The sequence below is a fragment of the Sphaerodactylus townsendi genome, linkage group LG08, assembly GCF_021028975.2.
Source record: "Sphaerodactylus townsendi isolate TG3544 linkage group LG08, MPM_Stown_v2.3, whole genome shotgun sequence".
NCBI classification, from domain to species: domain Eukaryota; kingdom Metazoa; phylum Chordata; class Lepidosauria; order Squamata; family Sphaerodactylidae; genus Sphaerodactylus; species Sphaerodactylus townsendi.
Window position 1 is genome coordinate 62865771 of NC_059432.1, and position 10949 is coordinate 62876719.

Here is a 10949-nt window from a genome sequence, read left to right on the forward strand (position 1 = left end):
ACAGGACCGTCGCGGAATTCTCTCCTTGTGCCAGAGACCATGCCGGAAGTAGAACAATCTACCGGAAGTTAGGCGCCTGGCGGCCGGCATCGTTTCCATAGAGACAAAATGAGGCCTCAAACACGAAATTTCCGGTAAAAATTGAACAATTGGCTTCTACAGTTCTATATTGCCGCTCTAGGCCTCCTTTACACTTTTGCGCGGGAGAACTGAGATTAAAGGAACAGTTCAGTATTAGACTGGAAATGAAACTAGAGTGTGAGCGTGGGTTTATCTTTTATTTTCTTATATTTTCTTAATGCTATCTCGTCCCGCCCATTTAAGCACTCCAGAAGTGACGTTTCAGTGTTGTGGTTCCGGGGTCAAAGCTGTGGCGCGCTCCCTGGGGTTGCACGTGGGGAATGGTTTAAGCATAGTTGTAAAATAATTCTATAAGCACTGAGATAAAGTTCGTGGGCGGAGTTGGTCAACTGGTGCAGCGACACAGGGAAGGCTGAGCTTCTGCAGGTGTTCCTTGCTGAGGGGACCACGTTCCTGGAAGGTGGTCCCGGGGCGGAGGATCCTAGGAAGGTGATCTTTCGTCTTAAAAGCAGTTCGTGGGGAAGCCTGTGCTGCCATCGGAAAGGAGGCGAGGCTGTGTGTCCGGCAGGTCCCTGTTCTACGCCTGTTGTGTTCGGGAGCAGAGGTTTTTGAGGACGAAAATCGGAGGTTTCAGCTCAGCTGGGGGAATGGTTTGTAAAAGAGTTGATATCTGCGAGAGTGGGATGGGGCAGTGCCCGAGTGCGGTAGGTGGGGGTGTTTATTATAATCTTCCAATATGCCAAAGTGGGATGGGCTGCATAGTATGTTGAAAGAATACTTGAAGCATACACGTTTCTGCCACGTGTAAAAAAATGTGGTTCCCCGTCCCCTGCTTGCGCATTCTTTTCAATTCTTGGTCCTTTGGAGGCAGATTGGTCATGCCAATCAAGCATAACAGCAGACACTACAAGAAAGGGGTTCTTCCGTGTCCAGAAGGTCCGATCCCACCTGTGTCAGTCACAGAGATACGACAGTATTTGAGGACTCAGGGTATTCCTTTTCACGATGGCTATAGTTGTCTTCACACACCCAGCATTTTTGTGGAGGAAAAGCAGCAAGTTCGACAGAACTACAGCCTGTTTATTGACAAAACCACAGGCCGCTTTGTCTGTACAGCCACTCTGATTGAGGGTAACTGGCAAGACTTCCAGGCCAGCATTGAGTTGAAACATAATGGCGTGGCTCCTGGTGAACTGCTAAAGACTGATGGGCAAAGAGACCAACCTGGGGAGGATGCCCAGCACATTTGGGATAGAGCTTTGCCTCTGTGGGAACTGCTGGATAAGCAAGAGACACAAGAAGCTAAGGCTACATTTGGTATCTCCAATGTATCTGATACCACCCTTAAGCGTTTTGGAGTGCGTTATGTGCGAACAGCTCAGGCCTTGGTTTTCCCATGGTATAGTCCCCAGGGTACCAGTCTAAAGGGCTTAAAGCTTCTAAGAGCTGAGCACCAAGGAGAGACAATATGCTACGTGGAGAACACTCTGCCTCGGCCAGGTGCTTATTACAATCTTTTTGGACTGCCACTGATCAGCCGACGAGATACCGAAGTGGTCTTGACTGGACGGGAGCTGGATGTTTTGATACTGCACCAGGTGACTGGGCTACCAACTTTGGCCTTGCCTCGAGGGATTTCTTGCCTTCCCCCAGCTCTTCTTCCCTATTTAGAACAGTTTAAAAGGATTACACTTTGGCTGGGGGAGGATCTCCGCGCTTGGGAGGCTGCTAAGCTTTTTGCTCGCAAACTGAATCCTAAACGGTGTTCTTTGGTGCGACCTAGTGACCAGCAGCTCCGCCCCTTAGAAGCTTTCAACAGTGGCTTAAACCTTTCCAAGATTTTGCGCACTGCCCTGCCTGCTGGCCACAAGTCCATAATTTCATTTCGTGAGCTGCGTGAAGAGGTGTTTGGGGAACTGGCCAACGTTGAGCAGGTGGCTGGGGTCAAATGGGCTCGTTTTCCAGAAATGAACAGACTGCTGAAGGGTCATCGGAAAGGGGAGCTCACAGTCTTCACAGGTGATTAAATGTGTTGTGTTTCTCCTTCCCACCTGTGCCTTGCAATGCATATGTCATTGTTCAGTTCCTCAGAGCTACTGGATATTTGGTATTTTAGGCCAGATTTCAATCTACAATCCTGACCTGTTAGAAAATCAATATTCTGTACTGCCACTGCAGCATGTTGCACTAAAGATAGGCTGCCAGTAATATTCACAAGGCTTCTACAAATAATGGTTTATTGAATCATCAGTTAGAGATTGCTTCATTAATTTTCAGTAATATGTGTGCTTTGAATATCTTATTGTTATTATCAATCTAACAGTGCAGTCCTCTGCAAAATTATGCTAGTCTAAACCCAATGAAGTCAGTGACTTTAGACTGGTGTCAGTCTTGGTATAAGTCTTGTTGCATACTTGATCCTCTATCTCAGAATGCTGTTTGTTCGAACCTATTTATTTAAAGGAGTGAGACTAAGGTTAATTCTGCACTTCATTCTGTTAATCCTGGTCTCAGGATTATTTTGTGTCACTGTTTGCTGTGGATTTTGAATACTATTTGAGCTATAATTATTGCTTTATTCTGTCTGGGTTGGGGATCTTTTATTAATTGGAAGTTTTATTTTGGCAATTTTCTATTTTAAGTAAGAACACATGTGCATTCTTGCACAAGGCATTCACACTCACCATCCATATCCATACATGCAGTCTGACAACACATTCCCAAAACAGGTACCTATCAGTCCACATACAAACTCATTGCTAAAGTAGTTCTCATGCAGGTTGGAAAATCATCTCTACACCTGTTAATTTTTCCCTTGTCTCTATGTAATAGGTCCAACTGGCAGTGGGAAGACAACTTTCATCAGTGAATATGCCCTGGATCTCTGTATGCAGGGGGTGAATACTTTGTGGGGCAGCTTTGAGATTAACAATGTGCGCTTGACCAAGATCATGCTTACTCAGTTTGCCATGGAACGGCTGGAAGAGCAGCTGGAAAACTATGACGAGTGGGCAGACAAATTTGAGGATCTTCCTCTCTACTTCATGACTTTCCATGGGCATCAGAATATCAAGTAAAAGCAGCTTCCTTCCTGCACATACTTTGTTAAATTTCTTGATGCCGAGTCTGTGGTATGGGCTCTTGTGTTGTTGAGATTACACTCTCAGTATTTAGTTGGGTAGAAATCAGTGGAGATTACTCTTAAATGGGCATGCTTTAGATCAGGGTGTTAGTGTCCTGTGCAGAGAAGGCTGTTTATAAGAGTTGGCACTAATGCTAAAATAACTGAATAGTTCTTTCCCTCACAATCTGAGAGACACAGAGCCCATCAGGTTCATGTTCTTTATCCATCTTAATCAATACAGTGCATTGGAGAAGTCCCAAGATTGATTTTGATTGCAGTTTCTATTTCTAGCAGCTTTAAAAATTGAGAAATATCCTTACCCTAAATGAGTAGCTGCAGTTGGCACAGTTTTCTTCTAAGCTTTTCAGAGAGTTGTTAAACAGATCCTTACTCAAGTATAGGATGAAGGTTACAGGATGTCACAGTTGTATCCCCTAGGTAATGCCCTTTCACATTCTTGCTGTGGGGTATAGAATTACGATGCATAATGTTTAAGTGAGGAAGCTGGCTTCTGTGAGAGAGAGAAAGTGCCACTGAGATCACTGTCTTCTCCCTTGCAGGGCAGTGATAGATACCATGCTGCATGCAGTGTACATGTATGATATTACCCATGTGATTATTGACAACCTCCAGTTCATGATGGGCCAGGAGCAGTTGACCGTGGACAGGTAACCCTTCATGTTTTTTCCCCAACACTCTACTCCTCCTTTATTTCCTTTTCCTTACTCTGTGAGTTTCCTATTATAGAGGCTTCTATAGTTCATTATTTATATGATAGATTGCATCCCACTGTAGACTGTGCTTACTTAGGGACACTGAAGATGTAGTTGCTGAAACTTGGTGAGGACTAGGCCACAGGCTTTCATACTCCTCTTCTGGAGTATGAGTTGCTGCTTTAACTATGATTAGCATTGTATCACCGGTAGAATTGGGTCGGATCCAGTCTGTGGTCTGTTTCAGGATCCCTGAATTTCCAGTCTTTCCCTCCTCCCAGCAGCCATATCCTATCCTGGGAAAGCCTATTCCTGAGATTTTGGGACCAACGTGGCGTAATAATTATGCATGGGAGGCAGGGCTCAAGTAGGAAGAGAGAAGAGAGTAAAATCTCTCTCTTTTTCCTCTTTCAACAGTGAATTCGGAGAGAAGGTGATATCGTGCAGTGTGATCTCATCAGATCTCAGAAGTTAAGCAGGGTCGGTACTTGGAAGGGAGACCTCCAAGGAACACTCTGAAGAGGAAGGCAATGGCAAACCACCTCTGTTTCTCAGTTGCCTTGAAAGCCCCTTGGTGGGGCCACTGAAAAGCAGCTGTGACTTGGTGGCACTTTACACACACACATCAGTGAATTTCCACTAGTGGAAGTGGCAGGAGGGAACAATGTCGCTCTCTTCTCCCACCCATTGCAGCCCCCAACATGTATTATTCCACATGGGTCCCACAATCTCAGGAATAAACTTCCCCAGCATTGAAGGTGGCTTCAGAAAGGAAAAGGCAGGGGAGACTCGTGACCCTTAGCAACTTCAGCTGCTGGTTACCGAAGCTAATTCCATTAACTGTGGCTAAAATTGCCTAGACTCCCACTTAACCACTGTTAAGTCTAGGCAGGATTCAAATTCTGCTCAAGTGAAAACATGATTAGCTGTCGCTGTAATTATTGTTGGTCTGACACTTAACAGTGCATGCTCAAAAAAAAACAGTGGTTCCCAACCTGGGGTAGGCATACCTCCAGGGGTACATGCCAGAACATTTGGGAGTATGTGAAAAAATTATATAGCTGGTTTCTAATATAGAGGTACACATTTAGGAAAATGGGTTGCCAAGGGGCATAAGAGTGAAAAAGGAGTGGGAACCACTTCTCTGAAAGATTGGAAATTATGATGTACTATTCCTAGGCAATCCTGGTGTCAGTAATTACACATAAAGATTTAAAAAGGAAAGTCAGGGTATCTTATGCTTAGGCTGGTGATCAGATGTCTATTTCATAAAAGGGGGGAGGACTATGAAGATTGTGGAGAACAGTTGTGAACTCCAGCAGGGTTTTGTTTGTGACATTAGTGCATGTGCCGCTGCTGCTAACTTTAAAGTTTTTTTTAAAAAAAATCCTTCAGTTAGGATGTTGGGTAAGATCTTTGTACAGATCTAGGCTTTTTTCAGGTTTCAGAACCCTGAACAGTAGCCATGAGTGTCCCCATTATGCCCTTTTGCCTACCCACATGATTATATGGATTTGTACCTATTGCAGTCAGCAGTAGTGCTTTCTTCAGTAAAGTGTGTATGTCAGATATTGCCCCTATTTTAAACTTTCCTGATAATGTATCAAAATCAAATGCTTCCCGAGGCTTGTGCCAAAGTACATTTATTCCACCCTATTGCTGTTGCTGTTCCAGGCTTGCTGTCCAAGACTACATAGTGGGCACCTTCCGAAAGTTTGCCACAGACAACAACTGCCACGTGACTCTGGTAATCCATCCTCGGAAGGAAGATGAGGAGAGAGAGTTGCAGACTTCTTCAATTTTTGGGTCTGCAAAGGTGAGTGCTTATTGGTAGCAGTTTATGAGGAGGTGAATAGGCCCTTGGAGAGCTATACTGGCAGCTTGATTGGAGTGTGTTGGCCTTTTTTATTTGTAGGAAGCAAAGCCTATTATGTTAGTCCCTTACTGTGGCCTTCTGGAACTGTCAGTTTTCTCTGGCAGTTCGTTAACTCATTAAACTGGAGTGGACCAGAGGAATCTATCTGTCTGTCTGTCTGTCTGTCTGTCTGTCTGTTTGTTTACATCATATACACCCCACCTTTCCTCCTAGGGGGATTCAGAGAAGCTTGTGTCATCCTCTTAATTTCCATGTTATCTTCACAGCAGCTCTGAGGTAGTTTATGTTTAGAGTGCCTGTTAGTGTGCCACAGCAAAGAGAAAAGGATTACCTGCACATGTTTTAGCCAGCATCTGTATATGGAAGTGGGATTCTGACTAGCACATGCTTAATGCTCATCCACTGAAGTGGAAGTACAGGGTGCTCAACAGTAGCTGATTGTGTCAGTGTTGTTTTTAAAAGTTTCTAGCCCCTTTGCAGCTGGAAGAGCTAGTTGAGGAAATTGCCAGGGGTTGTGTTTTTTTTTGGGGGGGGGGAGGGGTGAAGTGCAAGAAACCATTAAGAGGTTAACCCACAAAAAGTATAGCAGGATCACAAAGGAAGGCCCAATAGCTAGCATTTGCAGTAACATTTGCTTTTTAGCAGCGGTTCTCTATCACCTCTTGCTATATGAGGTGGTTTTCTCTGTTATAGTGAAAGGACTTTTTTCTTCTCACATCTCTTATGCAGGCCAGCCAGGAAGCTGACAACGTGTTGATCCTGCAGGACAGGAAGCTGGTGACTGGCCCAGGCAAGCGCTACCTACAGGTGTCAAAGAACCGCTTTGATGGCGATGTGGGCATCTTTCCTCTGGAGTTCCAGAAAACATCCCTCACTTTTTCTACCCCAATCAAAGGCAAAGCCAAGTTGAAGAAGGTTAAAGAGGACAATGGTGTGCCTCCCAAGAATGCTCCTGCAGGTGCTGGTGGGGCTTCAAAGAAGCAGCGGACCAGGTCACCCAGTACAAAGACTTCCCCAGATGAACCTGCCAAACCTAAAGAAGAGAAGTAGAGTACTGTGCAGGAAGGGATGCAAGCCAGCAATATCACTGCCTTTTCCCTGATCACAGCAGCAATAATCTGATTTCTTCTAAGGCTCTTGCTGGGGTTTTTTGCAGCACTTTTGCCTGCTGTTTTTCTTTGAAATCAAGTGAGGGACCTGTGGTCAAACACATTTGCCTCTTATCAAGCAATAATCTAGAGATGAGACTTGGGCTCTTTCTGCTATGCTTCCAAGATGAGATTGGGTACAGGAATGCACACCCCTTAGGAGATCTTGCAGGAGTGTGGGTGAATTTGAGGAAAGCCTTACCTCTTCAGCCTAAATTGGGCCTGACTGCTCCTCCATTTTCCATTGTTAAACTGGAAAATGCCACCAAGATGAGAATTGATGTCTGCATATTAGGTGTGATTTTTACCCGAATGTCTGAACAGAGTAAGGTTTGCAACTTGCTGTAATTATATATCCCAGATGCAAGTTTGGTCCTTGTTAGACACAACTGTATCACAATACCACTGGTAAACAAGCTCAGAAGACAACAGTCTTAAATAAGCTAAGGGGTGAGCACTTGTACCAGAGCTTTACCAGTTTTGCCTAGTATGAATTCAAGTGATGTCTGTCTAAGAGGAAAACCACACTACTTGTGGGTTCAAAGGGATTTTTGACAAGCTGCCATCAAGGGAAATAATGCAGGTTTATTGGGGGCGGGGGTGTTTTTGAGACAAATAATGGTTTTGTCAAACCTAAGCAAAAATCATGATTCAATTTCCCTGAGACCCTTCTCCAAGTGTTATAACCCTTGCAAGTTTTGAATCAGACCTGGTACTGTTTGAGAAGAATGGTACTGATAAAAGAAGATTTTTGAAAACCTGTTTTTGAAAACACATCATCTAAAACACATCATCTATGAAATGGGCAGACTGTAAGAGTCTAAAGGACATTGCTTCAGCCTCTAACATTTTAATGAGATTGGGAATTTTTCTATTTTAATTTACAGCCAATAATATCAACTGTGATTTTGTGTGACTTATCAGGAGGAAAAACTTCCATCATTAATGGTATTTGGAATAGTTTGTTTGGGATGCAGAGATTATGGTTACTGGATATTGTATTGAATATCTGTTTTATTTTAAAATAATTCAAAACCCAGTTTGTACCTCATGTGCAAATATTTCTTATGTTGCCCAGAAGAGGTCAGTCTATGTTTGGTTTTCATTTCCCAGAATTTGAAATGGAAATTTTCTTCCCTTTTTTGAGGCAGAACTTTTATTTATTTAGAAACTAAAAAAAACATAATAACAAAACTGAGCCACCTAATTAAAGAAAGTTTTGTCTTATTGTCTCTTGATGCCTCCTTGTGAACAAAGCTTTTCATGGCTACTTTTCTCTCCAAGCAGTTTTTGGGGTCACAAAATAGAGCAAAGTTTACACATGTGTGAGGCACAAAATTGGCATGAGAACTTTTGGGAAGCAACAGTTTTGGAGAACTGAGAAAAGCCCCTTGCATGAGGGCTTAGAGCCGTGGTGGCGAACCTTTGGCACTCCAGATGTTATGGACTACAATTCCCATCAGCCCCTTCCCATGCTGGAAGGGGCTGATGGGAATTGTGGTCCATAACATCTGGAGTGCCAAAGGTTCGCCACCACTGGCTTAGAGGTTAAATCAAAAAGGTGATTGAGGGTGATAAATTATTTCATTGCTCAAATGGGTGTTGTTTAGCACCTCCATCTTCACTGATGGCAGCAGGTATAGTCCAGGTAGGTTAGATCAATGCATTTTGAATGGGCATTCCATCTTTTTATGTTTTGTTCACTTGAAACATCTTTGGGCCCTTCATGAAAGGGGTGTCACTTAACAAACCTGGTGACAATTTAGCTTTATTGGTCCAATAGATCATTTGCCAGTTGACTAGATTCTGCTGAAGTTTGTGCCTTACCTGGTTGCTTTAATATCAAGGGGTGAGGTTGCATCTCTTACCCTCAGCTGAGCTCTATTGGGACAATTTCTGAATGTATTGTCGAATGCATCTGAAGCCCAAGAGTACTCTGACAATTTGCTGCTCTGCTTTTTTAACTCAGAAAGGTTTGTTGGACCCAGGCCACTGCACTGAAACTGCTCCTGGATCCTGAACAGCAAGCCTAACAATTGTGAAGGAGGAATGAACTGTTGTTGGGTTAGAAAAATTGTTGTTGTTAGGAAGAGACTATTGCACATACACTTCTGCTATCCATATGGTGTGGGATTGAACCTGATCAGATAGCAATGGATGAAGAACAAATACTCTCATCATCTCTTCCTGCTGAGGGTTTTTCCTCATTGTTCAACAATCCATCAGTCTTTTTCATACCTCAACAATTTTGGGGCTGACTTGAATCATTTGCTGGCAGGGGACAACTGAGCCAAAAAGGAGACCCTTTATCAAGACCTAAAGCAGGTTCTACTACAAACATTCCCATGTGTTCTGTCTCAGGGAGGGAAAGCGAGGGATCTGGGCAACATCTTTTATTAATTTGGCTGCTGGCAACAGTGGGACAAGATGAAAAGGACTTGGCCACTGGATGGTGGGAATTGGAAGCAAGTTTAGGAATAAGGGCCTAGGGCTGGTTGAGAGCTCAAATGTTCCGCTGAGTTTCTGCCATGGGGAGGGCTTGTTCCTGTGAACGGGTAATCCAGTCCCCTGATGTCAGTTAGCCTGAAACTATGGCAAGAGAGATGAGGATCCAGACCTCAAATTGCAACACTACCCAAATGTCCACCAAACTCCAGGAATGTTTCAAAATTGTCTGAACTCTGATCTGTGATTTTATTTGGAACTGAGTTTTGAGCTTGTAGTTGAAACAGTGCTCATCAGAAGCTGAGCTGTGCCAGGTAGGTATTTCCACTGCTGCTGTTAGTTGCTATTGAAGTGTGTTGTTATTAACAATTTCTGTCTTCCTAAGAATCCCAGGCACTGTGGCAAAAGTATGCCTTTGCATCTATAGAGAAAAGGAATTCTCTGTACATCTCTAGGACACAGCTGAGGCAAATGTTTGCATAAGGTAACATAGTCTAACTCAGAAGTTCATTGTAAATTTCTGGGCAAATAAGCATGGTTATAATGAATCTTCTGTTAGCCACATAATGTGATAATCGCCACTTTAAAAATGTTAGTGAAGTCAATAATGGACCTTCTTAAATGTCTACAGGGAGGTATGGGAATATCTCCAGAAACTCAAGGTTTGTTCTCATCAAGGCATTAGTTCACCAAAACACATTGCCTTAACTACTATCAGTTTGATCTGCAAACCAGTTAAACTGGAGTACTTGGATTAAAGCTGTTTAAATACTTTTGATTCTAAAGAGATTAAGTTAAGTGTTCCTACTAACATACCTCTTAATTAAGTGGTTTGTTTCACTGTCAATAGCAGTACTGTAAAGTTGGCACTTTAAAATTCTTACCCACCCATGAGATGGATATTTTAAATCACAGAATTATTTTCTGAGGTTGCAAACACAGATAACAGGAACAAAATGGAAAGCTGAGGGCATGTCCTCAGATATGTGCTGCTGTTAATAGCTAAGCTTCTCTGTCATTTTTGGGCTAAATTGTTGGTGCATTTTTACCCATCCTTCCTGCAAGAACTTCATGGTAGCGTATTTGGCTCTTATTTTATCCTATCCTTTACACCACACTGAATATACATGGTAATTTACCCTTTTCTTTCACTGCATTGTGAGGGTCTGATAATTTTATTGCACATTGTATGGTATTGAATTTGGAAAGTAATTGCTCAAATCCATACACATTTTGGTACACTAGCTGAAATTTTAAAATAGTTCCTTCCCTCACATGTGGAGATTCCAGACCTGATAGCAACTCTTTCCCACACACACCGTGTGACTAAAGCTTGCCAGACGTTGACAGTGTTTCACTTCCCTTGCTTCTTCCCACAGCATTAGCAGCCATCTTTATCTGGTGGGATCTGGTTTCTCAGCTTCTCCATGTCTCAAGTGAGCCCCAGTGTTACCAGACTGACCCGTGGTGGATGCGGGGGTGGGGGCTCTGTTTTAGTACAACAATGTCTCAACCCCTCCTGTCAATTCTTGGGGTGCCTGGCAGTGCTGTGCCAAAATGAG

The 10949-nt window shown here is 43.3% G+C and overlaps 1 protein-coding gene across 3 annotated transcripts; it reads left to right on the forward strand.

Moving 5' to 3' along the window:
- Window position 1: 1 nt before the first annotated feature.
- TWNK (twinkle mtDNA helicase) lies at window positions 2–8172 on the forward strand. 3 transcript variants are annotated; one of them, XM_048506145.1, is made up of 5 exons: window positions 2–134; window positions 2914–3154; window positions 3766–3873; window positions 5593–5734; window positions 6524–8172. In XM_048506145.1, exons 2-5 carry the CDS (start codon window positions 2970–2972, stop codon window positions 6842–6844), a joined length of 756 nt encoding a protein of 251 aa, XP_048362102.1. In that variant the 5' UTR covers window positions 2–134; window positions 2914–2969; the 3' UTR covers window positions 6845–8172. The 3 variants fall into 3 exon arrangements, with proteins under 3 accessions (XP_048362102.1, XP_048362100.1, XP_048362101.1); XM_048506143.1 differs by lacking the exon at window positions 2–134 and adding an exon at window positions 156–2100; XM_048506144.1 differs by lacking the exon at window positions 2–134 and adding an exon at window positions 166–731.
- Window positions 8173–10949: the final 2777 nt, after the last annotated feature.